The 27,194-nt window shown below is 50.1% G+C and overlaps 1 protein-coding gene across 1 annotated transcript in view; it reads right to left on the bottom strand.

Annotated features, from left to right (window-relative positions):
- LOC307091753 (spectrin beta chain, non-erythrocytic 1-like) overlaps positions 1-27,194 on the bottom strand; it is a 54,095-nt gene that overhangs the window by 5,426 nt on the left and 21,475 nt on the right. The window contains exons 3-38 of the mRNA XM_079758537.1: positions 24,992-25,143; positions 24,557-24,730; positions 23,319-23,410; positions 23,009-23,089; positions 22,577-22,692; positions 22,364-22,476; positions 20,697-20,884; positions 20,376-20,493; positions 19,959-20,117; positions 19,737-19,832; positions 19,191-19,397; positions 18,694-18,847; positions 18,468-18,619; positions 17,864-18,082; positions 17,687-17,767; positions 17,059-17,265; positions 16,418-16,629; positions 15,891-16,028; positions 15,405-15,525; positions 14,879-15,094; positions 14,317-14,736; positions 12,506-12,708; positions 12,008-12,098; positions 11,578-11,724; positions 10,674-10,937; positions 9,724-9,948; positions 9,333-9,422; positions 8,948-9,226; positions 8,673-8,803; positions 8,187-8,391; positions 7,377-7,751; positions 6,822-6,908; positions 4,303-4,460; positions 3,943-4,081; positions 829-913; positions 315-511 (exon numbers count right to left, since the gene is read on the bottom strand). Coding sequence (XP_079614663.1) covers positions 315-511; positions 829-913; positions 3,943-4,081; positions 4,303-4,460; positions 6,822-6,908; positions 7,377-7,751; positions 8,187-8,391; positions 8,673-8,803; positions 8,948-9,226; positions 9,333-9,422; positions 9,724-9,948; positions 10,674-10,937; positions 11,578-11,724; positions 12,008-12,098; positions 12,506-12,708; positions 14,317-14,736; positions 14,879-15,094; positions 15,405-15,525; positions 15,891-16,028; positions 16,418-16,629; positions 17,059-17,265; positions 17,687-17,767; positions 17,864-18,082; positions 18,468-18,619; positions 18,694-18,847; positions 19,191-19,397; positions 19,737-19,832; positions 19,959-20,117; positions 20,376-20,493; positions 20,697-20,884; positions 22,364-22,476; positions 22,577-22,692; positions 23,009-23,089; positions 23,319-23,410; positions 24,557-24,730; positions 24,992-25,143 — 6,092 coding nt within the window. The remainder of the gene's footprint in view (positions 1-314; positions 512-828; positions 914-3,942; positions 4,082-4,302; positions 4,461-6,821; positions 6,909-7,376; positions 7,752-8,186; positions 8,392-8,672; positions 8,804-8,947; positions 9,227-9,332; positions 9,423-9,723; positions 9,949-10,673; positions 10,938-11,577; positions 11,725-12,007; positions 12,099-12,505; positions 12,709-14,316; positions 14,737-14,878; positions 15,095-15,404; positions 15,526-15,890; positions 16,029-16,417; positions 16,630-17,058; positions 17,266-17,686; positions 17,768-17,863; positions 18,083-18,467; positions 18,620-18,693; positions 18,848-19,190; positions 19,398-19,736; positions 19,833-19,958; positions 20,118-20,375; positions 20,494-20,696; positions 20,885-22,363; positions 22,477-22,576; positions 22,693-23,008; positions 23,090-23,318; positions 23,411-24,556; positions 24,731-24,991; positions 25,144-27,194) is intronic.

Raw genomic sequence — 27,194 nt, forward strand, 5'->3', positions numbered from 1 at the left:
CCCTCTATCAGGTGTTCCTCCTCTTCCTCCTCCCCCCTCCCCCTCTATCAGGTGTTCCTCCCCCCCTCCCCCTCTATCAGGTGTTCCTCCTCTTCCTCCTCCCCCCTCCCCCTCTATCAGGTGTTCCTCCTCCTGCTCCTCCCCCCATCCCCCTGCTCCTCCTCCCCCTCTATCAGGTATTTCTCCTCCTGCTCCCCCCCCTCTCCATCAGGTGTTCCTCCCCCCCTCCCCCTCTATCAGGTGTTCCTCCTCTTCCTCCTCCCCCCTCCCCCTCTATCAGGTGCTCCTCCTCCTGCTCCTCCTGCTCCTCCTACCGTGGTCAGCCTCTCCAGGGCGCAGAAGCGCTCCTCCCAGGTGGCGGCGGACTTCTCGAAGGCCTCGTGCCTCTTGATGAGCTTCTCCACCTCGTCCACGCTCTGGCCCACCTCGCGGCCCGACAGGTAGGGCTCCTGGCCCAGCAGCCAGGCCTCCGCCACGCCCGCGTCCCGCGAGAACTGGTGCACCTCCAGAACTGAGCACAGGAACCAGCTGGTCACTCTCTAACCCTCGGTCACTCTCTAACCCTTTTCACTCTCTAACCCCTGGTCACTCTCTAACCCCTGGTCACTCTCTAACCCTCGGTCACTCTCTAACCCTTTTCACTCTCTAACCCCTGCACACTCTCTCATCCCTGGTCACTCTCTTAACCCCTGGTCACTCTCTAACTCCTGGTCACTCTCCAACCCCTGGTCACTCTCTAACCCCTGGTCACTCTCTAACCCCTGGTCACTCTCCAACACCAGGTCACTCTCCAACTGCAGATCACTCTCCAACCCAAGAGCCTCTTACCCAATCTTAGCCACTCCCACCGGTCCTCCCACTTGTCAATCATGTCCTTTCTCTTGTCCGTCAACTGTAACAGCTTCTCTTTGATCTGAGGAGGAAAACAGAGAGCAGAGTAAGAGGAGCTCTAGGTTGAGTTGGCCCTAGTGTCCTCTAGAGCACGGGTTCTCAACTGGTCTCACTCTGGGACCCAAATTTTCCCATGGTCATTAAGTCGCGACCCACTTTTATAGTCCTTCAAACCAAGCAAATGTATTTTTTTAAAGGCTTTGAAAACTCAAGTCTTTAACATGTATACTCTTTTTTTATTGAGCAAAGTCTATTTCAGAGCACCAGAGAACCATGACAACTGCGTACAGAAGTGAATGAAATAAGTATCAAACATGAAGTAACAAAATGGAGACCAACAAAATGAGATATTTGACTTCTATCTCTGCATTCAAAGAACATTCAGAAGAACCTGAGGAGGACCATGCAACAGCATGCAGACAAAAGTGAATATCAAATTGCACAAAATAAAGACCCACAAAATAAAACAAGGTCATTTGACTGCATCCAGGCCACATTAATAAGAAACTGAGGAGTACCATGACAAGTGAATGAAATAATCAAAAGTGTACAAAGTAATTATGGTCACAGAATTATATATTTCACTTCTATGTAGGCCTATTCAGAAATAATAAGGAACTTAGGAGGACCATTACCACTGCATGGACAAAAAGTATAATAAAATAAATAACAAAAACAATTAAAGATCTACAAAACAGATATGTTCACCTAACCTGTCATTTGGGGAAGTCAGTGAGACAGCTGGGCATGTGGTTTGTTCTTAATGAGAGTTTCAAAGTCTGGGAGGACAGTAGACAGAGTTACCCTCAGATCATGCTCAGTGTCCAGTCTGTTTCTCTGCTTTGACTTGAGCTGCAACAAGGTGGAAAAGCCACTTTCACACAGATAGGTTGTGCTGAATGGTAGGAGCGTTTTGACTGCAAGAGTCGCGAGGGATGGATACTCACTCATCACATCGCTGCACCAGAAGTGGGAAAGGGCTACCTCGCCAAATCTCTTTTTCATCGTCTGGTCACATGACAGCTCCACCAGCTGATGCTCTTCGTTGCTCGGCAACGTGATGCTTTCCATGTCAATGCGGAAGGGGTCGCGTATCCAAGCATCATTATCTCTGTATTTCTCAGGGAAGTAGTGGTCAAACCGAGCTTGAAGTTTAGTAAGATGCGCACTGAGGGTTTTTTTTAAATCACTTGTGGCCGCGGTTTCCAGCTGCTGTACTTCATGGCAAGCATTGGGAAACATGTCCAGTCTGTCTTTGGATAAATGATTTACCCACAGTGTGATTTTTTTCTTGAACACAGCGATTTTGTCGGACTGTTCAAAAATATTGTGTCTTCTTCCTTGCATAGAGACGTTTAATGCGTTGAGGTGCTCAAACACATCAGCAAGATATGCAACTCGTGCCAGCCAGATTTCGTTGTCAAACAGTTCAGCATATGGGGAGTTATTCTCTGAGAGGAAGGTGGCGATTTCTGTTTTAAGTTCATAAAAACGTGACAACACCTTACCCCGCGATAGCCAGCGGACTTCTGAGTGATACAACACTTGCATGTGCTCGGAGCCCAAATCTTTACACAGCTTTGAGAAGCAGCGGCTGTTTTTTGCACTACGTTTTATGTGGTTCACCACTTTGATTACATCTTTCATGGCCTCGTCGAGCACCGGCACCATATCCTTGGCCGCCAGCGCTTCACGGTGCAAAAAACAGTGGTTCCACGTCGCATCAGGTGCTCTCTCCAGAATTTGCTTCACCACACCGGAATGTTTCCCGGTCATGGCAGCAGCGCCATCAGTTGTGATTCCCACGCAGTATTCCCAGCTCAGGCCCACTGAGCTCAAATACAAATCCACAGTGTTGAAAATGTCCTCTGCCTTTGTAGTGGTAGGGAGACCTCTGCTGCAGAGAAACTGTTCCTGCACATCACCATCCCATACGTGTCTCACATAAACCAACAAAATAGCATGGCTAGCTATATCGGTGGATTCGTCCATCTGCAGGGCATAGTAGGGGCTTGCTTGGACGCGGGCTGTGGGTCTGTTCTTTAATATTACAAGACATGTCCTGAATACGTCGAGCTACAGTATCATTGGACAGCGGTATGGTTTTCAACCTGTCTGCCGCTGATTGACCCAGCACCTCTCTCACCATATCCATGGCTGCAGGTAAAATAAGCTCTTCGGCTATTGTGTGGGGTTTCTTCGCCTTCGCAATACGGTGAGCTACGTGGTAAGAGGCACGGAGAGCTTCCTCTTGTTTGGAGCAAGACGCTGTCAGACACTTCTGTGAACTCTTCAGCTTCTGGAGGTGTCTTTGAAAAAACTCCACCGGCTTGTCTTTACATGCAGGATGTTTAGTATCCAAATGGCGCTTCAGTTTTGATGGTTTCATGCTCTCATTTGCAAGCACTTCATTACATATAACACACTGGGGTTTCTGTCCCTTATTATCCTCAATGAACGAAAATCCGCATTTTAAATACGCCGGGTCATATTTACGCTTCGCCATCGCAACACAAATTTAAAGTGAGCGTCAATCAAATGGCAGTTACCATGGCTACCGCGCCTAAGCGGCTGCACGTGTCTGACGCGTGCCTTTCAAAATAAATAATTTTCCAAAATAAAAGACATGTCACATCAGATGCGCATTAAATATTATTTACTTTTTTTGACCAGCTGTCCGCGACCCATCCAGAACGGGTCTGCGACCCACATTTGGGTCACGACCCACCAGTTGAGAACCACTGCTCTAGAGGAGCTCTAGAGTGAGGAGGCCCAAGTGTCCTCTAGAGGAGCTCTAGGGTGAGGTGGCCCTAGTGTCCTCTAGAGGAGCTTTAGGTGAGGAGGCCCTAGTGTCCTCTAGAGGAGCTCTAGGTGAGGAGGCCCTAGTGTCCTCTAGAGGAGCTCTAGGGTGAGGTGGCCCTAGTGTCCTCTAGAGGAGCTCTAGGGTGAGGAGGCCCTATTGTACTCTAGAGGAGCTCTAGGGTGAGGTGGCCCTAGTGTCCTCTAGAGGAGGTCTGAGGAGGTGTTCCGGTGTGGGGTGGCCCCCCCTACCTCCTCGGAGGCGTAATGCTTGCGGGCCAGCAGGGTCTTTCCCAGCTCGATGCAGGAGGTGAAGCTGTCATTACGCGCGTCAATCTCTGCCTTGATGCCCTGGTGGTTGTTCATCAGCAGCTCCACCGAGGAGACATCCCTGCAAGCACACACACGCACGCACACACACGCACACACGCGCACACACGCACACACACACACACAATCAGAGACACTAACGTTATAATCCAATCTCTAAATGTGTGTTTCTTTGTATATGTGTGAGTGAGTGAGTGAGTGAGTGAGTGAGTGAGTGAGTGAGTGAGTGAGTGAGTGAGTGAATGAGTGAGTGAGTGAGTGTGTGTGTGAGTGAGTGTGTACCTGGGGTTCTCCTGGTTCTGGATCAGTCGGATGACGTCCTCCATCCACAGCAGCAGGTCTCTCACCAGGCTGAAGAAGCGGAACTTGTCCCCGGTGTCCGCCAGCCGCACCCTGCGGCCCTCAGCCGCCTCCAGCAGGTTCTGCCACGCTTCCAGAACCTGAACACACCAGACGGCAACCCTCAGAACCCTCTAGAACCACAACATAACAGGGCCATTCAGAACCCTCTAGAACCACAACATACCAGAGCCATTCAGAACCCTCTAGAACCACAGCATACCAGGGCCATTCAGAATCCTCTAGAACCACAGCATACCAGGGTCATTCAGAACCCTCTAGAACCACAACATACCAGAGCCATTCAGAACCCTCTAGAACCACAGCATACCAGAGGCATTCAGAACCCTCTAGAACAACAACATACCAGAGCCCTTCAGAACCCTCTAGAACCGCAACAAACCAGGGCCCTTCAGAACCCTCTAAAAGCTAAACAGAACTCTTTGAGCTCCTCTAGAACCGGAAAACACAAGAACATGACCCTCTAGAACCTTCTGGAAACCAGGGTTGCTGCCATCAGTTAGCCATGAGCTAGCCATTTGAAAAAAAGTAGCTAGCCATGAGCTAGCCTCTAACAAAACATTAGCTAGCCATGAGCCTGTCAGTAACAAAACATTAGCTAGTCAATAGCAAACCATAAGCTAGCCATGAGCTAGCCAGTAGCAAAACATTAGCTAGCCACTCTAGCCTCTAGCCAAACATAAGCTGACCATGAGCCTGTCACTAGCAAAACATTAGCTAGACAATAGCCAAACATTAGCTGACCATGGTATAGCTGTCCAGACAGTAAACCCTCCCCTTCCTGCTATAGTCATGTTTCCTTCTTTACCGACTGCTTTTACACCAAGTCAGACGGCGGCGTCAACCATGCAACATTCAAGGCAACTTTCTCAAGGGAACCTCTGCAGCAGAGGTGTCCTTGATAGTAACAGAACCATAGGAGCGGGAGGAGTAGTTTTTGCGGAGGTGTTTACTAGCACCCAGTTAGCCAGCTCGCGAGCATCTGGCTAGCAGCAAAAACAATGTGGGAGATTTGGAACGATTCGAGCAGCCCAGCAAAGAAATGAAAGAGGGATCTTAACTACCAGCCGTTTTAGTGGACCGGCGCTGACCTGGGACACTAAACACATCTGTTTGCTGATTTCAAGGGACTTTGAAGATTCATTGGGGAAATGAGTTGTGTGTGTTTGGAATTTTTCTGTATTTCAGTAACAAATTGCTACTGCAATACTGAAAGGTAGAAACTACACAAACATAATACTAAAATGCTATTCGCAACATTTTAGTCATAATACTGAAAATCACAAAATAAGATATAGACCGTAAAGATATAATAAAATATATAATATTAAGTCCTCCAAATTAAAATGATTGCAAAGCCAATGGGTTTGGGATACATGAGAGATAAGGTCTCACCTCTCGCTCTCGCCTCTGGGGGGCGTGGTGGTCAAAACACAACGACAGCACTTTAACACATCATCAGGGAGCCTCTTCTAATAGCACCTTCAGCTTTAGCCATCCATTGGTTTTAACAGACCAGGGCTCTGTTTATACTCAGAACCTGGGGACTGATCTTGTGATGGGGAACAGGACAGCAGTCGTCCACTAAAAGTTCTGCTGGACACGCTCACCGAAACGCCTACTTTAGAGATAACACCTCAACTAAAAGCTCTCATGGTTTGGATTTCGGGAGATGATGGTTTGCTCCGACCCCACTGGTGTCAGACCTCATTTTGATTGGTTCTCAGGTTCCATCCATCAGCTTCCAATCAACAGCACAGAATGACCAGTGCGGGGGGGGGGGGGTCAGAAGGACACTAGGATTGGTTGGAGAGAAGTGGGTTATCGTATCAGTGTCCCACCTCTGAGGTCTTGATCTCATGACCCCTGGGACAGCATGTATGATGTCACCTGTGTGATGTCATCAGAGTGTCTTCAGGTCCATCCACTCAACACGCTGGAGTGGTTAGTTTAGGGAGGTAGTTAGTTTATTAAGTGAGGGGTTGTGAGTTTAATGAGGTAGTTAGTTTATTAAGTGAGGGGTTGTGAGTTTAATGAGGTAGTAAGTTTATTAAGTGAGGGGTTGTGAGTTTAATGAGGTAGTAAGTTTAGTAAGTGGGGGGGAGTTAGTTCAATAAGGTTTAAGTGATTAGTTTAATGAGGTGGTTATTTTAGTATGTGAGGAGTAGTTATTTTAATAGGTAGTTGGTAGAGGTAGTTGGAGGTAGTTGAATGAGGTAGTTGGAGGTAGTTGGTGGAGTTGGTTAGAGGTAGTTGGTGGAGGTGGTTAGAGGTAGTTGAATGAGGTAGTTGGTGGAGATGGTTATAGGGAGTTGAATGAGGTAGTTAGAGGTAGTTAGTGGAGGTAGTTGGATGTAGTTCAATGAGGTAGTTGGGGGAGGTAGTTGGTGGAGGTTGTTGGAGTTAGTTGGTGGAGGTGGTTAGCTAAGAGGAAGACTGACCTCTCCTTCTCTCTTCTGGATGTCGTCGGCCTTGTCTCCAGCGTAGGCCGACTGCAGCCTCACGGCGTCTTCCTGCAGCAGCCTCACCTGGAAGCAGTGTCAAAGTAAAAGCCTCATTAAAAGCACCACTCTTCAATCCAGGATTCTTCAAAGTAAAAGTTATACTCTGCCCCGGGGAAACAACCGGTGCAGATAAAGAGTTCACTCTTCCTTGAGGAAGGTACTGCAATATATATAATGTATATATTGTATATATAATGTATATATAGTGTATATAATGTATATATAATGAATAATGTATATAGTGTGTATATAATGTATATTTATAATACATATAGTATACAGTTTATATATAACCTGGGTTCCCAGGGCCTGGATGTGGTGCTGGAAGGTGCAGCTCATATATAATGTATAAAGCGTATATTTAATGTATATAGTGTATATCTGATGTGTACCTGGGTTCCCAGGGCCTGGATGTGGTGCTGGAAGGTGCAGCTCATATATAATGTATAAAGTGTATATTTAATGTATATAGTGTATACAGTGTGTATGTACCTGGGTTCCCAGGGCCTGGATGTCGTGCTGGAAGGTGCAGTGCTTCCTCTGCAGGGTCTCCACGGTGTTCTGGTCGCGGCCCAGCTCCTCGGGGAGCTTCTTGTGCTTGTCCAGGATGCGGCCCAGGATCTCCTTGGCGTCGTGGTAGAACTTGTGCAGCTCGAAGGAGGCGGCGAGGATCTGCGTCCGCGTGTCGATGAGCTCCAGTAGGTCGGCCCAGGCCTCATTCAGCCCGTCCTTCCACTCCGCCACCGTGGCCGCGTCGCCGTGCCCGCCGTTGATCAGCTGGTCCGCCTGCCGGTTCACCGCGTCAACGCGCTCCTGGCCGATCGTCCCCGTGTCGCGAGCAAACTCCCGGAAACGCTCCTGTAGCATCTGGAGGTCAGAGTTCAGAGGCCAGAGGTCAGGCTGGAGTCATCCCGCTATGCTACTTACTAGTGCTAGCATCAGTAGCAAGATGAGGTGCGCCTACAGTGACCTGCTATGCTACATTCTAGGCTACATACTAGTGCTAGGTGGACCTACATGACCTATAGGCTGCATGAGAGGCTACATGCTATTATAGGGTGCATACAGTGACGTGCTAGGCTACGGGCTAGGCTAGCTGGACCTCCGGTGACGTGCTAGGCTACGGGCTAGGCTAGCTGGACCTAAGGTGACGTGCTTGGCTTCATGCTAGGCTACAGGCTAGGCTAGCTGTTCGTACGGTGACGTGGTAGGCAATGGGCTAGGCTAGCTGGACCTAAGGTGACGTGCTTGGCTACGTGCTAGGCTACATGCTAGGCTACAGGCTAGGCTAGCTGGACGTACGGTGACGTGCTCGTAGTCCTGGCCCAGCTCGTGGGAGCCGGCAACCACCTCCCTCTCGGCCACCCACTGCTCCAGGTCGTCCACCTCGCGGTTCAGCTGGAAGAGGCGGAAGCGCTCGTCCAGCTTCCCGCGGCGCTCCTCAGACAGGTCCTTCAGGCCGGCGTACAGCTTGTCCACCTGGGCCTGCCGCATGCCCATGCGCTCGCTGCACAGGGGAGGGGAGGACAGTCTTTATGTACCATATACAGGACATCCAGGACACCGGGTCTAATGGGTTCCTCTGTCTGAAACCACAGCCTCCTGTGGCAGCACGACAGGAACACACACACACACACACACACATACACATTTTTACTCACACACACACACACACTTTTACACACACACATTCTTATTCAGGGAATTCAGCTCACAACCGTTCATAAACACATTCACATGACGGTGGAGTCAGCCATGCAAGGCGGCAGCCTGCCCGTCAGGCGGTACCTCTCGGGGTGGCCCTGGGCCACCAGCCCCCGGCTGGTCTGGGACAGCAGGTGAACTGTGTCGGCGTAGTCCTCCACCGCCTGCTCCACGATCTGGTGCTTCTTCACCATGGCAACCGAGCTCTGCTCGTCCTGGGGGAGGAGTCAACTCAATCAAAATACACTCAATCAAGACTTCACAATACTTGACGGTGAGCGGTGACATGATATGCTAACAGTTTAAACCACTTCATGTTAGGTGGCCCATTAGTATAAACCACTTCCTGCCACGCCCACCTTGGCCCTCTCCTCTGACATCATGTACAGCTCCTGCTCGCTCATCCAGGCCTCAGCCTCCGCCGCGTCGAAGAAGTACTGCTGGGCGTGGCGCGCCTCCTCCAACCGGCCGTGCCTCCGCTCCGTCTCCTCCCGCATCTGTTGCCATAGCGACTTCAGCTGGTCCAAGCGCTGCCGCGTGAGCTGGGCGGAGGGGCCGTCGCCCCGGACCACCTGTTGGCTCCGCTGGAAGATGTCGTCGTAGCGCGGCTGGTGGCCTGCGATCTCCTTCTGCAGGGTCTGGAGGTCAGGGGTCACCCAGAGGTCACAGAGGTCACCCAGAGGTCACAGAGGACACACAGAGGGGCCGGCTGGCTGAGCAGCGGCCTGTGCGTCGGTGCTGTACCTGGTTCTTCTTGATGAGCATCTGGACGGTCTGCAGGTTGTTCCCGTGGTCGGTGGACGTAGCGAGGGCCATCCTCTCCTCCACCCACAGCTGCACAGGGAGGACAGAGCTGAGGTCAGGGTGCTATGTCACATAGAGCCCTGAGGGGATTGCCTCAGCACTTAAATGTACCATTAGATTCCAAAAGAATGGGGGAACTGTTATGATAAGGGACTACAATAGTTGATCCAGAGGGCAGAAGGAGTCCTCTGAAGACATCTCCAGAGGACAACTTCTGTCCTCTGAGAAGACCTTCTGTCCTCTGAGGAAACCTTCTGTCCTATGTAGGACGTCTGCAGAGGACAGACGGTGTCCTTCAGAGGACAGATGTGAGGCGTCCAGCGGGCCTTACGATCTCGTCCTCCACGTCTCTGTTGAACTGGTGGATCTCCCTTGAGGCCATCAGGTTCTCCCTCCTCTTCTTCAGCGGCGCCTGCAGAGCCATGAACTTCTTCTCCACGCCGTCGCGCTGGCCGTCCACCTCCTCGCCGTCCTTCCCCTCCTGACGGAGCGCCTGGGCCTGCCCCTGCAGCTCCCCCACCTCCCGCTCACGCACCTCCACCTGGGACTCCAGCATCTGGAGGGCAGAGCACCACCCTCTGTCAGACAGGCTGAACACCACCCTCTGTCAGACAGGCTGAACACCACCCTCTCAGATAGGCTGAAAACCACCCTCTCAGACAGGATGAACACCACCCTCTCAGACAGGCTGAACACCACCCTCTGTCAGACAGGCTGAACACCACCCTCTCAGATAGGCTGAAAACCACCCTCTCAGACAGGATGAACACCACCCTCTCAGACAGGCTGAAGACCACCCTCTGTCAGACAGGCTGAACACCACCCTCTGTCAGACAGGCTGAACACCACCCTCTCAGACAGGCTGAAGACCACCCTCTCAGACAGGATGAACACCACCCTCTCAGACAGGATGAACACCACCCTCTGTCAGACAGGCTGAACACCACCCTCTCAGACAGGCTGTTTATCTTTCAGATGTTTGGCTTGAAACTAGAAAACGTATCTTCTGTTTATATCTTAATCTTTTTTTAATAATATTCCTTATCTAGAAACTTATACAAGAAAAACGTTCACCAAATATATCATAAATATACACACAAAATGTTATAGCTGCAAGCATCTACCAGGATATATTACACCAATATATATATTTAATTAATCAGTACTAATTAATTAAAGTACTAATCAGGTGGATCCACAACCTAGTGCAGGTACTACTACAGGTCCAGGCCAGCAGGGGGCGGGGCCCTGAGAACCCTTAGCCAATCAAAGGGAGCTGACCTGCTGCTTCTTGAGCAGGATGTTGACGGAGGTGAGGTCTTTGCCGTAGTCGTCGGACTGGATCTGGCCCTCCAGGCCGCCCAGCCACTTGTCCAGGTCCGCACAGCTCTGGGTGAAGAGCTCCGCCTTGTTGGCGTCGAACAGGCACTGGGCCTTGGTCTGGGTGGTGGACTCCAGCCCCGCCCACATGGTCTGCAGGGTCCCCAGCTGCTCGTGCACCATGGTCTCCGTCTCCGGCTTCTCAGCAATCAGGACCAGTCCGTCCTGGGACGAGGGAGGTACGTTACGTTATGTTATTTGTGTTCAAGCGTATTCAACCAAACACCAAAGATTCACTAGGAACCAAACAGTCCGGGAAGGATTTCTTCTGGGCCAGAAGATCAACCAGTCTTTCAAGCCCAAACCTTCTTCTCTTCATGGCCCCAGTTTGGTTTCTAAAGTTCCTCTGAGTCATTTACCAGTCCTCCCCTCCTACATCCTCTCCCCCTGGTCCAGTGAGCCTCCATACAACCAGCCTGAGTCTCCACTGGCAGCCCTGGTCTGGTCTGTTACTGGTCTGCCCACTGGTCTGTTACTGGTCTGCCCACTGGTCTGTTACTGGTCTGCCCACTGGTCTGTTACTGGTCTGCCCCCTGGTCTGCTCACTGGTCTGCCCCCTGGTCTGTTACTGGTCTGTTACTGGACAAGCCCACTGGTCTGTTACTGGTCTGTTACTGGTCTGCCCACTGGTCTGTTACTGGTCTGTCCCCTGGTCTGCTCACTGGTCTGTTACTGGTCTGTTACTGGTCTACCCACTGGTCTGTTACTGGACTGCCCACTGGTCTGTTACTGGTCTGTTACTGGTCTGCCCACTGGTCTGTTACTGGTATGCCCCCTCGTCTGGTACTGGTCCCACTGGTCCTACCTTCTCTATCTTCTCCAGCCACTCCTTGTTGGCCTGCAGCTCAGCCATGAAGGCCTGGTGTTTGAGCCACTTGCTGTGCAGGTTCCTGGCCTCGTCGTAGGTCATGTCCTGGGCCGTCAGCATCTTCTCATTCACCCACAGAGCCAGCTGCACACACACACACGTTATACACATGTTATATTCAGGTTATACAAATGTTATATATATGCGTTATATACAGGTTACACACACGTTATACACATGTTATATACACACACACACAAGTAATATACATGTTATATACACACATGTTTTTTGTACATGTTATATGTTATATACACAAACACACATGTTATATACATGTTATATACACAAACACATGTTGTGTACACATGTTAAATAAACATACGCATGTTATACACATGTTATATACAAACACAATCACATGTACCTCCTGACTGTCCTGGAGGAACCTCTGGAGATCTCGGTTGTCCTTCAGCTTGATCAGAAGGTCAGTAGCAGAACCCTTGTTCTTCTGGTGCCTGGAACCCACAGCGCACACTCAGTACACAGTACACAAAACACAGGAATACACAGTGCACAATACACATGAAATACACATATATTCAATTTACAATTGCTGCAAATGCGTTGCTGGAAAACACTCAACAACCCCACCCCCAGCAGATGTATCTATCTATTTATTTATTGCACTAAGCACTTTACTGGTTATGGGGAGACTATGGGGTATTTATGAGTAGTTATTATGTGTAAAGTACTGGGTGATTGATTCATTGATTCATCGAGATTAAATTATGTATAAATGTATGAATTGGTGGGCAACTAAAACTACATGCCTGTCTGTGTTTTGCTCCAACATTTTGTTGTTATTCTGTAACAATGACAAATAAAAACTGAACTGAACTAAAGTGGCCGTCTCAGCCCTCACCTTTGGTTGATGGAGTCCACCTTCTCCTGGATGCGCTCGCCGTTGACGTTGCCGTCGGCGACCAGGCGGCGCCCCCCCTCCACCACGCCCACTATCTTGTCCTCGTTGGCGTCCATGGTGGTGCGGAAGTCCTCCTGCTTCTTGATGGAGGCCTCCGCCCCCTGAAGCGTGCCCGGCATCTCCGTGTGGGCCAGGGCGTACTCCTGCTCACAGCACAACCAGTATCAGCCCTATTATGGGATGGGGCCCTGTGGGGCTGTAGTACAGGGTGCTAGGAGTGGACCGGGGGCAGGGAGAACCTAGTACTATTACTAGTACTTCTATTGTAGTATTTGTATGTTTGTAGTACTATGGTAGTATTATGGTAGCATTATGGTAGCACTATGGTAGTACTATGGTAGTACCTGGTTGTTGAGGAAGGCCTCTGCCTGCTTGGTGGATTACTCTGTGTTTGTAGTACTATGGTAGAATTATGGTAGTATTATGGTAGTACTATAGTAGTACTATGGTAGTACCTGGTTGTTGAGGAAGGCCTCGGCGTGCTTGGTGTTTTACTCTATGTTGGTAGTACTATAGTAGTACTATGGTAGTACTATGGTAGTACTATAGTAGTATTATAGTAGTACTATGGTAGTACCTGGTTGTTGAGGAAGGCCTCGGCGTGCTTGGTGTTTTACTCTATGTTGGTAGTACTATAGTAGTAGTATGGTAGTACTATGATAGTACTATAGTAGTACTATAGTAGTACCATGGTAGTACTATGGTAGTACTATAGTAGTACTATAGTAGTACTATGGTAGTACTATAGTAGTACTATGATAGTACTATAGTAGTACTATGATAGTACTATAGTAGTACTATGGTAGTACTATAGTAGTACTATAGTAGTACTATAGTAGTACCATGGTAGTACTATAGTAGTACCATGGTAGTACTATAGTAGTACTATGATAGTACTATAGTAGTACTATGGTAGTACTATAGTAGTACTATAGTAGTACTATGGTAGTACTATAGTAGTACTATAGTAGTACTACTATAGTGGTATGGTAGTACCTGGTTGTTGAGGAAGGCCTCGGCGTGCTTGGTGTTTTACTCTATGTTGGTAGTACTATAGTAGTACTATGGTAGTACTATAGTAGTACTATAGTAGTACTATGGTAGTACTATGGTAGTACTATGGTAGTACCTGGTTGTTGAGGAAGGCCTCGGCGTGCTTTGTGTTTTACTCTATGTTGGTAGTACTATAGTAGTACTATGGTAGTACTATGGTAGTACTATGGTAGTACTATAGTAGTACTATGGTAGTACTATAGTAGTACTATAGTAGTACTATGGTAGTACTATAGTAGTACTATAGTAGTACTATGGTAGTACTATGGTAGTACTATAGTAGTACTATAGTAGTACTATGGTAGTACCTGGTTGTTGAGGAAGGCCTCGGCGTGCTTGGTGTTTTACTCTATGTTGGTAGTACTATAGTAGTACTATGGTAGTACCTGGTTGTTGAGGAAGGCCTCGGCATGCTTGGTGTTTTACTCTATGTTGGTAGTACTATAGTAGTACTATGGTAGTACCTGGTTGTTGAGGAAGGCCTCGGCGTGCTTGGTGTTTTACTCTATGTTGGTAGTACTATAGTAGTACTATGGTAGTACCTGGTTGTTGAGGAAGGCCTCGGCGTGCTTGGTGTTTTACTCTATGTTGGTAGTACTATAGTAGTACTATGGTAGTACCTGGTTGTTGAGGAAGGCCTCGGCCTGCTTGGTGTATTACTCCATGTTGGTAGTACTATGGTAGTACTATGGTAGTACCTGGTTGTTGAGGAAGGCCTCGGCCTGCTTGGTGTCTCTGAGGAACATCTGGTAGGCGTGCGACTGGGCCAGCAGGTTCTGCCGGTTCTCCCACATCTTGCTCAGCTCGTTCCAGCCGGTGTCCAGCGCCTGCAGCCTCTGCCGGAGGAACATGTGCTGCGCGTCCGTCTGTCCCTGCGTCACCGCCTCGCCCATGTCCCTCATCTTCTGGTAGTCCTCCTCGTAGTTGCGGATCTCGTTGTGGATGCCCTCGTGCTGCGTCAGCAGCTTCTCGGCCTCACCCAGCGTGTGGGGCATGTCCTCCGAGGCCACCGCCGTCTGCGTGCGGGACAGCCACGACTGGAAGTCGTCCAGCTCCCGCAGGAACTGCTGCAGCTTGCTGGACTCGCCCAGAGACTCCTCCCTGGTCTTCAGAGTGTCCTGGGGGAGGCAGGTAGGAAGGAGGAGACAGGGGGAGGAGACAAGGGGAGGAGGGAGGAGACACAGGGAGGAGACAGAGGATGAGACAGGTCCCACCTTACGACAGGTCCCGGTATGGAGGGGTGCAGCCCGGAGGACGTACCTTCATCTCGTCCCAGACGGAGGAGAGCTGCACCACCTGGGCCCGGATGCCCTGGGCCTGCTCCGGGTGCTGGGTGGCCAGCCGCTCCGCCTCCGTGCCCAGGCCGCCCAGCTTGTCCTCGATGGCAGCCAGGTCTCGCTCCATCCCTGTCAGCTTCCTCTGCAGAGCCATCACCCCGGCCAGGTCGTTCCCCAGCTCCTGGGTGGACTCGATCACCTGGGGGGACGCACTACTGAGTACTGCCGACCTAGAGGAACTACTGAGTACTGCCGACCTAAAGGTACTACTGAGTACTGCCGACCTAGAGGTACTACTGAGAACTGCCGACCTAAAGGTACTACTGAGTACTGCCGACCTAGAGGTACTACTGAGTACTGCCGACCTAGAGGTACTACTGAGTACTGCCGACCTAGAGGTACTACTGAGTACTGCCGACCTAGAGGTACTACCGAGTCCTACTGTACTCCTCCGTAGTGCTAGAAGATGCAGTAGTATAGTAGTAGTATATACACAGTGGTCTTGGTACCTTGGTCTTCTCTCTGATCCAGGACTTCGTCTCGTTACAGTCCAGGTGGTAGTTCTGGATGCCCAGCGCTGACTGGAGGGCCTCCTTCTTCTGGTCTACCAGGTCTCTGAAGGAGCTCCACCTGGGACAGCGTGGTCAGCAGGTCTCAAGGAGTGTGTCTTAACGAATGTGTCTTAACGAGCGTATCTTAACGAGCATGTCTTAACGAGTGTGCCTTAACAAGCGTGTCTTAACAAGTGTGTCTTAACAAGTGTGTCTTAACGAGCGTGTCTTAACGAGCATTTCTTAGCGAGTGTGTCTTAACGAGCGTGTCTTAACGGGCGTGTCTTAACGAGCGTGTCATGAGATGATGAACATCATGTTAACCAGAGGTGAACTCTTAGTGGTCCATCGCCACCCACATTCACCACGGGATCCGATCAGTGACGAGGACCTAAATGAAGCCAGCGGCGGGGCAGACGGAGGACCCGAGAGAGAACACCTTACCTGGTGTTGAGTTTGTCCTGCTGGGCCTTGATCTCCGTCTCAGTGGGATGGCCGCTGTGGAGCAGTTGCCTAGCAACCTGGTTCACCACGGCAACGCGAGACGCATGGCTGTTCATCTCCGGCTCCAAGCTCTCGAACCTAGAGGGGGAGGTGGTGTGAGTTAGGGCGGGGACCAGACCAGACAGGACCACAGGGGGGATTCTCTGGCCCAGCCTGGGCCCCGGGGCGGGGTGGCCGGGCTAGTGATGGTTCTAGTGGTGGTTCTACTGGTTCCAGTGGTGGTTCTACTGGTTTTAGTGATGGTTCTACTGGTTCTAGTGATGGTTCTAGTGGTGGTTCTACTGGTTCCAGTGGTGGTTCTACTGGTTCTACTGGTTCCAGTGGTCGAGTTCGAGTTCTGGTTCGAGTGGCTGTGATAATAATGTGTTGTAACAACACAACCTTAAACCTTATTCCTTGTTCCCCTCACTGTGAGGATGTTCTAATGCTCTCCTAGGTCCCGCGGGGCTCTCTCCTCAGGGACAGACCTGTGCTGGACCACCTCCAGGTCCTCCAGCCGCTCGGGGATCTCCATGCTGCTCAGCCACTGCTCCTTCTCCTCGATCCAGGCCTCGCAGGAGCCCGCCTCGCTGCGCAGGCGGTAGAGGGCCAGCGCGTCCTGCAGGGCCTGCCTCCGCAGCCGGCTCAGCTCCACCACCTCCTGGTACCGCTCCTCGATGCCCGCCAGCCGGCCCGCCACCTGCACACACACACAGCCTGGGCATACTGGTCCGGGCCTAGGGGGTCTACTGGTCCAGGGCTAATGGGTCTAGTGGTGGTTCTACTGGTTCTAGTGGTTGTTCTAGTGGTGGTTTTATTGGTTCTAGTGGTGGTTCTAGTGGTGGTTTTACTGGTTCTAGTGGTGGTTCTACTGGTTCTAGTGGTAGTTCTACTGATTCTAGTGGTGGTTCTACTGGTTCTAGTGGTGGTTTTACTGGTTCTAGTGGTGGTTCTAGCGGTGGTTCTACTGGTTTGAGTGGTGGTTCTACTGGTTCTATTGGTGGTTCTAGTGGTGGTTCTAGTGGTGGTTCAAGTGGTGGCTCTACTGGTTCTAGTGGTGGTTCTAGTGGTTCTGGTGGTGGTTTGAGTGGTGGCTCTACTGGTTCCAGTGGTGGTCGAGGGGTCCTACCTCGGGGGCGGCGGCCTGCGGGCCGGGCAGCGTGCGGGCCTGCTCGTGCAGAGAGGCGATGGCAGGCCGGTAGCTGGCGATCTCCTCGGCGGCGTCTTTGTGTTTCTTCACCAGCGCCTGAGCGGAGAACTCGTCGTGGCCCACGTCCACGCTGGACACGATGCGCAGAACGTCCAGCATCCAGGTGTCCATGTCGTCCGCATCCGCCTGGGGGCGAGGAGGTCAAACTGGCTGCTACGCTGTGTGTTACAGGGCTGTTTGTGTGGTACGGTGTGTGGGTTACGGTGTGTGTTACAGTGTGTGTGTGTGTGTGTGTGTGTGTTAAAGTATGTGTTACGGTGTGTGTGTGTGTGTTACAGTGTTTGTGTTATGGTGTGTGTTACGGTGTATGTGCTACAGTGCTTGAGTTACGGTGTGTGTGTTACAGTGCGCCTTTTACATTGTGTGTTACAGTGGGTGTGTTATAGTGCGTGTGCTACTGTGTGTGTGTAACAGTGCGTATGTTGCAGTGTGTGTGTTACAGTGTGTGTGTTACAGTGTGTGTGTTACAGTGCGAGTAACAGTGCATGTGTGTTACAGTGTGTGTGTGTGTTACAGCGCTTGTGTTGCAGTGCGTGTGCTACAGTACCTGGAACTGGTGTTTGTTGCATGCGTCCTGCAGGCTCTTCTTCCGCAGTGCAGACAGATTCTCCAGAGCAGCCCACTGCTCCTGCAGGGGGGGGGGGCGTTACCATGGTCACCAGGCTATTAGCACAATGCTTGCTAAATGACGGTCCAGGTGTTTGGCGATGGCCCGTTCTCCTACCTGGATGTCCTGGATGCGTTCTTTGATCTTGTCGGCTCCGAAGTGTCCGTCGGCCACCAGCGCCTCCCCCTGGCGGACGGTGGCGGCCAGGTGGGCGGCCCGGCCCACGGTCTCGTCCTCCAGGGCGCGGTGGCCGCTGAGCAGCCGCACCGCCCCCGTCAGGTCCTTCCCACAGTCCTCCGACGACAAGATCTGCTCCTTCTCCCGGATCCAGCCCTCCTGCGCACAGCAGCTCCACGCTTCACTCACTGCAGCGATACACTCACCCCTTCACACAGCCTGACCTCACCCACTCACACACGCCCTGCCTTCACCCACTCACCCACACCCTGCCTTCACCCACTCACCCACACCCTGCCTTCACCCACTCACCCACACCCTGCCTTCACCCACTCACCCACTCCCTGCCTTCACCCACTCACCCACACCCTGCCTTCACCCATTCACCCACACCCGGCCTTCATCCACACCCTTCATCACCCACTCACCCACTCCCTGCATTCACCCACTCACCCACACCCTGCCTTCACCCATTCACCCACACCCTGGCTTCACCAACTCATGCAGCCCCCCCCCCCCCCCCCCCCCCCCGGCGGTCTCTGACCTCCTCGGCCATCTCCCAGAAGAAGCTCCAGAGGCGCCGGGACTCGTCCAGCCGGGCGCGGCGCTCGGCTGCCAGCTGGCTCAGCTCCTGGTAGCAGAACTCCATGTGGGCCACGCGGTCCCGGATCACCTGGGGGTCGCAGGGCTGGTAGCCTGCGGGGGGGAGCGGGGGGTTAGTGACCCGGTCAGCCCGTCAGACCGGGGGGGCCGTCGGGGTTGGGCCTCACCCTCCGAGTCCTCGGCAAACTTCTGGGCGTTGTTGTTGACGGAGCGGACGCGGTCGGCCTGGATGGAGATGTCCGCCTCCACCAGGCTGTGCTTCTGGAGGAGGTCCTCCACCCCCAGGAGGTGTTTCCCATAGTCCTGGGACAGCAGCAGCATCTAACACAGGAGAACACATGTTAACACACAACTCCCTCCATATATCATCTAACCCCAGAGACCACATGTTAACACACACCTCCCTCCATATAACATCTAACACAGGAGAACACATGTTAACACACACCTCCCTCCATATAACATCGAACACAGGAGACCACATGTTAACACACACCTCCCTCTATATACAACATCTAACCCCAGAGACCGCATGTTAACACACATCTCCCTCTGTATACAACATCTAACAGCAGAGAACACATGTTAACCATGAAGAACATGTCCCTCTATATATCATCTAACCCCAGAGACCACATGTTAACCATGAGGAACCCCTCCCTACCTTCATCTCGTCCATCCAGTCCATGATGTGCAGCATCTCCTGGAAGACGTGCTGCAGGCCCAGGGTGAGCTCCAGCCGCTGCCGGCGCGCCTTCAGCAGCTCCAGGAGGTACTCCCACAGCCGCAGCACGTTGTCCTTCCTGGCCGACACGCGCTTCAGGTCGTGGTACGACTCCGCCTCCAGCTCCCTCGCCACGGAGACAACCGCCTGACACACAGACAGGTGGACAGACACGCAGGTAGACAGACACACAGGTAGACAGACACACAGACACACAGACAGACAGACAGACACACAGACAGGTAGGTAGACAGACACACAGGTAGACAGACACACGGACAGACAGACACACAGACAGACAGGTAGACAGACAGGTAGGTAGACAGACACACAGGTATACAGACAGGTAGACAGACACACAGGTAGACAGACAGGTGGACAGACAGACACACAGGTAGACAAACAGACGGGCAGACGGAGGTGTTTAGCCAGACAGTGGAATCGATGAGGCCTCCATCTTAAATGACAGGCAGTTTGACCTCTGACCTTCACTCGCTCCTCGTACGCAGCGATGTCCGTCTCTATGGCCTCGTGCTTCTTAGTAGCGGCCTCCACCGCCTGGAGGTCGAAGCCAAAGTTATCCTGAAGGGGGAGGAGGAGGAGAGGGAAAGGAGAGGTTACTTAAAGTCTAATTGACAGAAGGCAGGGTGTGATGATCTGTTGAGGTCAGCAGGGGGAGCTGTCAGCATGTGTGTGTGTGTGTGTTACCTGAGAAACCAGTCTCTGGTTCTCACTCAACCAGGTCTCCCTCATGGCCGCCTTGCGGTCGAAGCGTCTCGCCAGCTGCTCCAGTTTCTCCTGGCGAATCAGCTCCGTCCTCAGGGCCAGCTCCCGCTCATGCTCCGCCTTCTCCAGCCGCTCCCAGGCCTATCACAACACAGCGTTCAGTTCACTGGGAGGCATCGCTTCAGGGGGCAGGATCAGGGTCAGGGTCAGGATCAGGGTCAGGGGTCAAGGTTCAGGGTCAGGTTCAGGGTTTAGAGGTCAGAAGTCAAAGGTCAGGGTCAGGGGTCAGGGTCAGGGTCAGGATCAGGATCAGGGTCAGGGTCAGGGGTCAAGGTTCAGGGTCAGCTTCAGGGTTTAGAGGTCAGGAGTCAAAGGTCAGGGTCAGGGGTCAGGGCTCACCTTGTTGATGTCAGAGATGAGCTTGCCCTCGCGGGGGGTGTACACCTTCTGGTTGTTGGCCCTCATCCGGCTCTGGATGGTGAACAGAAGGACCTCCAAGTTCCCCTTCTCTGTGAACCTGAGACCACCGCCACCACAATCATCATCATCATCACATCCTCATCACCATCATCACCGCCGTGATCATCATCACCATCATCATCATCATCATTATCGTGTTCATCATCACCATCATCATCATCATTATCGCCACCACCGTGAACATCATCATCATCAACATCGTCATAACCATGTGTGTGTGTGTGTATGCGTGTGACTAACTTGGGGGGCTTCTCCACTGTGCGGTAGGAGTTGAAGGCCTGTAGTTGCTGCTGGACGCCCACCAGAGAGTTGGCGAACTTGCGGTTGTTGAGGATTATTATGGTCTGTTCAATCCACTCCAGCAGGTCGGAGGAGAGACCCTCGTACTTATCGATCATTTTCTGGGACTCCAGAGCGTTGTCCAGGACCTGGCCACCAGGGGGAGACAGAGTACAGTCAATCCCCAGTCTTACCCTGAAGCTTCTGGAACATGTTCTGGAACATGTTCTGGACCATGTTCTGCATGAGGTCATGTGTGATGGGAATATGGGCGGATATCCCGGGAAAAAACCCCGGCTAATTTGCCTGTTCAAGACCTAGAAAAAGATCTGGATCACTGCGTCTGTGAACTAAGGCCCATCACGTCCTTCCGATGTGGGAAACCCCATTGTCTTCAACCCAACGCTTTAGGGAGACATGATAACCAAATCAGAACACATTCTCACTGAGCGAAAGACGCTCAGTGAGCATCCCCACGTCTGCTTGGCGGAAAGCAAGCCGTGCCTGAAAGGTTAACCCAGTCATCTACCGAGAACTAGAGATAGTAGAGTAGAGATCGTTAGTAAAGTTAGCAGTAGAGACAGAGTTAGTAGAGTTAGCAGTAGAGATATAATTAGTAGTGTTAGCAGTAGATAAAGTACAGTTAGCAGTAGATAGAGTTAGTAGAGTTAGCAGTATAGAGTTAGTAGAGTTAGCAGTAAATAGAGTTAGTAGAGTTAGCAGTAGAGTTAGTAGAGTTAGCAGTAGAGATAGTGAGTAGAGTTAGCAGTAGATAGAGTTAGTAGTTAGCAGTAGATAGAGTTAGTAGAGTTAGCAGTAGATAGAGTTAGTAGAGTTAGCAGTAGAGTTAGTAGAGTTAGCAGTAGAGATAGTGAGTAGAGTTAGCAGTAGATAAAGTTAGTAGAGTTAGCAGTAAATAGAGTTAGTAGTTAGCAGTAGAGTTAGTAGAGTTAGCAGTAGAGATAGTGAGTAGAGTTAGCAGTAGATAGAGTTAGTAGAGTTAGCAGTAAATAGAGTTAGTAGAGTTAGCAGTAGATAGAGTTAGTAGAGTTAGCAGTAAATAGAGTTAGTAGAGTTAGCAGTAGATAGAGTTAGTAGAGTTAGCAGTAAATAGAGTTAGTAGAGTTAGCAGTAGAGTTAGTAGAGTTAGCAGTAGAGATAGTGAGTAGAGTTAGCAGTAGATAGAGTTAGTAGTTAGCAGTAGATAGAGTTAGTAGTTAGCAGTAGATAGAGTTAGTAGAGTTAGCAGTAAATAGAGTTAGTAGAGTTAGCAGTAGAGATAGTTAGTAGAGTTAGCAGTAGAGATAGTTAGTAGAGTTAACAGTAGAGATAGTAGAGTAGACCAGTACCTGGCCCCCAGGGGGAGGGCCTTCATTATATATGGTGTGGACATAGAATATTCATATAAACTTTGTCCAGACATCCGTAACATGGCCTTACTGTATGTGTCCACACATCGTCTAACTGCCTGTTTTATTATCTATCCACTAGATACATGGTTCAACTATCGAACCCTAGATACAGGGTTTATCCCAAACCAGTTACATGGTTCATCTAACCCCATGGTTTATCTAACCCTGGGTCCATGGTTCATCTAATCCCATGGTTTATCTAACCCAGGTCCATACCTTTCCGATGCGTTTCCCCTCCACCTTCAGGGCCTTCATCTTGGAGAAGTAGTGGTAGTAAGTCACCACGTAGGTGATGATGGACTTCTCATCCGGGTGGTCCACGCTGATGTCTGCACAAACACACACAGATGTTTGTGACTGATAAGCAAAGCAGAAGTTAAGGGTCGGGGTGACTATCAGAGTCCAGGTGACCCAGGTTTCCACACTCACCTTCGGCGTCCAGCAGCTTGGTGATGCCCAGGTGTTGCTCCGCCAGGTTGAAGGCGTTCTGCAGGTTGTGGTGAGCATTGGACTTCTTCAGTCTGTCAAAGTCTATCAGGTCCGGTCTGCACACACACAGGGTTAGAGGTTAGGGTACTTGTATTTGTGGATAAGGTTTAGGGGTTGGAGGTTAAGGGTCAAGGTTAGAGGTCAGGGTCAGAGTTAGAGGTCAGGGTCCGACTTTAGGGTTTGACGTCAGGGTTGGAGGTCAGGTTTCTGAGGTCAGGGTTAAAGGTCTGAGTAAGGGGTCTTGGTTTGAGGTCAGAGTTATAGGTTAGGGTTTGAGGTCAGGGTTAGAGGTGAGGGGTCAGAGTTAGAGGTCAGTGTTAGAGGTCAGGGTTAGAGGTGAGTGGTCAGAGTTAGAGGTCAGGGTAAGGGTACCTGTGTTTGTGGATGAGGGCGTTGAAGGCCATGCCGTCCCTCCAGCTGGTGGTAAAGTTATGGATGTTGACGTTGGGATACCTGGAGTCAGAGAGAAAAAAACCTATTAATACCAAGATTAATATTGCTATTAATACTTCTTTAAATACTATGTTACTATTTGTAGTATGTAGTATATGTACTTCTAGCAGTATAATTCGTAGTAGTATTTGTAGTATATAGTATATGTAATTCTAGCAGTAGTATGTGTAGTATGTAGAGTTTGTACTTCTAGCAGTAGTATTTGTAGTAGTATTTGTAGTATCAGTACCCAGCGCTCTTCATCTGGCACCAGAGCAGCAGGGCGTCTTTAGCAGATCTCTTCTCCTTGTTGTCTTCTGTCTCCACGCTGATGTCCTGGATCTGAGAGAGCAACAAAGTATCAAATACCTGGTACACACACCTGGTACACACACCTGGTGCATACACGACCTGGTACACACACCTGGTGCATACACGTACACACCTGGTGCATACACGTACACACCTGGTACACACACACCTGGTACGCACACCTGGTCTCTATAGAAATCTTCATGTTGCCAACCCTACCATGCTAGAGCTGAACACTGCAAATTCTGCTAACCCTGAACACTGGTAATATTGCTAACCCTAATATCCCTGAACACTGGTAATATTGCTAACCCTAATATCCCTGAACACTGCTAATATTGCTAACCCTAATATCCCTGAACACTGCTAATATTGCTAACCCTAATATCCCTGAACACTGCTAATATTGCTAACCCTAATATCCCTGAACACTGCTAATACTGCTAACCCTAATATCCCTGAACACTGCTAATATTGCTAACCCTAATATCCCTGAAGACTGCTAATATTGCTAACCCTAATATCCCTGAACACTGCTAATATTGCTAACCCTAATATCCCTGATCACTGCTAATATTGCTAACCCTAATATCCCTGAAGACTGCTAATACTGCTAACCCTAATATCCCTGAAGACTGCTAATATTGCTAACCCTAATATCCCTGATCACTGCTAATATTGCTAACCCTAATATCCCTGAACACTGCTAATATTGCTAACCCTAATATCCCTGAACACTGCTAATATTGCTAACCCTAATATCCCTGAAGACTGCTAATATTGCTAACCCTAATATCCCTGAAGACTGCTAATATTGCTAACCCTAATATCCCTGAACACTGCTAATATTGCTAACCCTAATATCCCTGAACACTGCTAATACTGCTAACCCTAATATCCCTGAACACTGCTAATATTGCTAACCCTAATATCCCTGAACACTGCTAATACTGCTAACCCTAATATCCCTGAACACTGCTAATACTGCTAACCCTAATATCCCTGAACACTGCTAATATTGCTAACCCTAATATCCCTGAACACTGCTAATATTGCTAACCCTAATATCCCTGATCACTGCTAATAGCGCTGACCCTGAACAATGCTAATATTGCTGACCATGCTGACCTGGCCTCACGTGGTCATGTGGCGTCAGGCGGCCATGGGGTCGCTCACCTGGAAGCGGAGGATGATGGTCCAGATGAGGCCCAGCGTGAGGCGGTGGTTGCCGTCGACGATGTCGTGGGAGCCCATGTTCTCCAGGTGGACGCGCTGCTCCTTGAGGAACTGCAGAGCCTTGTCCACGTTCTCCAGGCAGTGGATGCGCATGCGGCCCTTGGTAGGCTTAGGCTGACAGGGGGAACATGTCCTCATTAATATAGTTCATCGTTCATATATTAATAATATTATTATAGTTAGAATAACCTGTTCATGTATTATTATTAATATAGTTAGAATAACCGGTTCATCATGTATTATTATTAATAGTTATTATAACCTGCTCGTCATGTATTATTATTTATATAGTGTGTGTGTGTATGCGTGTGAGTGCGTGTGTGTTAGAGGTGTGTGAGTGCGTGTGTGTTAGAGGTGTGTGAGTGCGTGTCTCACCAGCCTCTCCCCAGACAGCACCTCCAGGAGCTTGATGAGCGAGCGTCCATCGCGCAGGTCGAGGTAGAGGTCCGTGATGCGGCAGGAAACCCTGGAGAGGTGGGAGTTTACCCACTTAGTGAAGGTCTTCTTCTGGACTGCCTCCCGCTCATCTGCACACACACACACACACACACACACACACACACACACACACACACACACACACACACACACACACACACACACACACACCGGACAGAAAAACAAAGGTTTATAAGATGTAGATCAGACATTAATAATATCCTGTGTAGAAGCCAGAAGACTGATTGGTCGACATCGCTATGGTGAATAAACACACACATTGTCTCACACACACACAAACACACACATTGCTGTAACACATTACTTCCTGGACATGACAGGTGTGTGGGTCTGTTTTCTGTGAATCTTCTAACTCTATTGTTTCTTGGAAGGATAATGTGTATGGGAGAGGTTTCCTGTGTCTGGAAACACACACACACACACACACACACACACACACACACACACACACACTCCTAACACACACACACACGTATGCAAACATGAAGAGGAATCACGTACCTGCCTAGTGATCTACTCATGCTGCCTAGTGATCTACTCACTCTGCCTAGTGATCTACTCACTCTGCCTAGTGATCACCTCACTCTGCCTAGTGATCAACTCACTCTGCCTAGTGATCAACTCACTCTGCCTAGTGATCTACTCACTCTGCCTAGTGATCAACTCACTCTGCCTAGTGATCAACTCACTCTGCCTAGTGATCTACTCACTCTGCCTAGTGATCAACTCACTCTGCCTAGTGATCAACTCACTCTGCCTAGTGATCTACTCACTCTGCCTAGTTCAGCCTAGTGATCAATTCACTCTGCCTAGTGATCTACTCACTCTGCCTAGTGATCTACTCACTCTGCCTAGTGATCTACTCACCTGCCTAGCGATCAACTCACTCTGCCTAGTGATCTACTCACTCTGCCTAGTGATCTACTCACTCTGCCTAGTGATCAACTCACTCGGCCTAGTTCAGCCTAGTGATCTACTCATTCTACATAGTGACTGGTGTGGAGGATCAGTTTGCGCCCTCCTGCTCCTCTCCTGCTCATCTTCCACTACTGATTCCTACTGCTCATTAGCTTGAAGCAATAGTGAACGAGCATGAGGACAAGACATTTGGAATGGAGCCATTATCTCTTTCTCTTACTCTCAGATTCGATTACCCTTCCTGCTGATTCCACAGAAGGAGGTGTGTGTGTGCTGTGTGTTTGCTGTGTGTGTCAGGGGTTCTGTTTGTCAAAAAGAGAGATTAAACTACCAGCTAAACGCAAACAGTTCAAAATAGAAAGCATTGTTAGGACAGACTGCTGCATAGACACAAGAGGGGACTGCTCAGCGCCTGCTTATCATGTGATAATTAATTGCCTTCAACAAAACCCTCTCACACACTCCCACCGCGCACACACACACACACACACACACACACACACACACACACACACACACACACACACACACACACACACACACACACAAACTCTTTGTGTCAGACACAAGTCTGAGTGGGGAGTCAAGGTTGCAATGACAAAATATCAGATCTGAGTTCCACCAGCTCTTCTATCTGGAGAAGACACACAGAGGCCCAGGTTTAAATGGCCACCTCCTCCCTGTCTCCCCCAGAGAGAGGGAGGCAGGGAGGAGGTGGAGCAAGAGGAGGAGAAAGATGTTTACTCGATTGGAACATTAAGAGCTTTGCCGCTGAGATCAGCTGAGATGACCCGCCAACAAACAGCCTGGAAACATGAAGACAGAGGAGTCTGTGTGTGTGTGTGTGTGTGTGTCAGTTCTGTTGGTCATGCAGACATTGCAAATAGAGATTCGATGACCATCCGTCTTCTATTAGAGAGCGAGAGTGAGAGTTTTTGGCATTCCTTATCTCCCTAAAGGAGGGTCTAAAGGACTTCCCTTTAGACCCTCTGAGACACTCCTGTAACAACGACGACCACAAGACAGGCGGGAACTCCTCCAGAACAGGACATCAACCAGTCCCAACCGATTATAACCATTACCAACCAGTCAAAACCCCTTACAACCAGTCCAAACTAGTCCCAACCAATTCGCAGCCATGACTCCCTGTTAGTGAAGCCCTGGCAGAAGTATCTAGCATGTAGTTCCTCTGAGGGCCTCT

Source organism: Pollachius pollachius (assembly GCF_949987615.1).
Source record: "Pollachius pollachius genome assembly, chromosome: 2".
NCBI classification, from domain to species: Eukaryota; Metazoa; Chordata; class Actinopteri; order Gadiformes; family Gadidae; genus Pollachius; species Pollachius pollachius.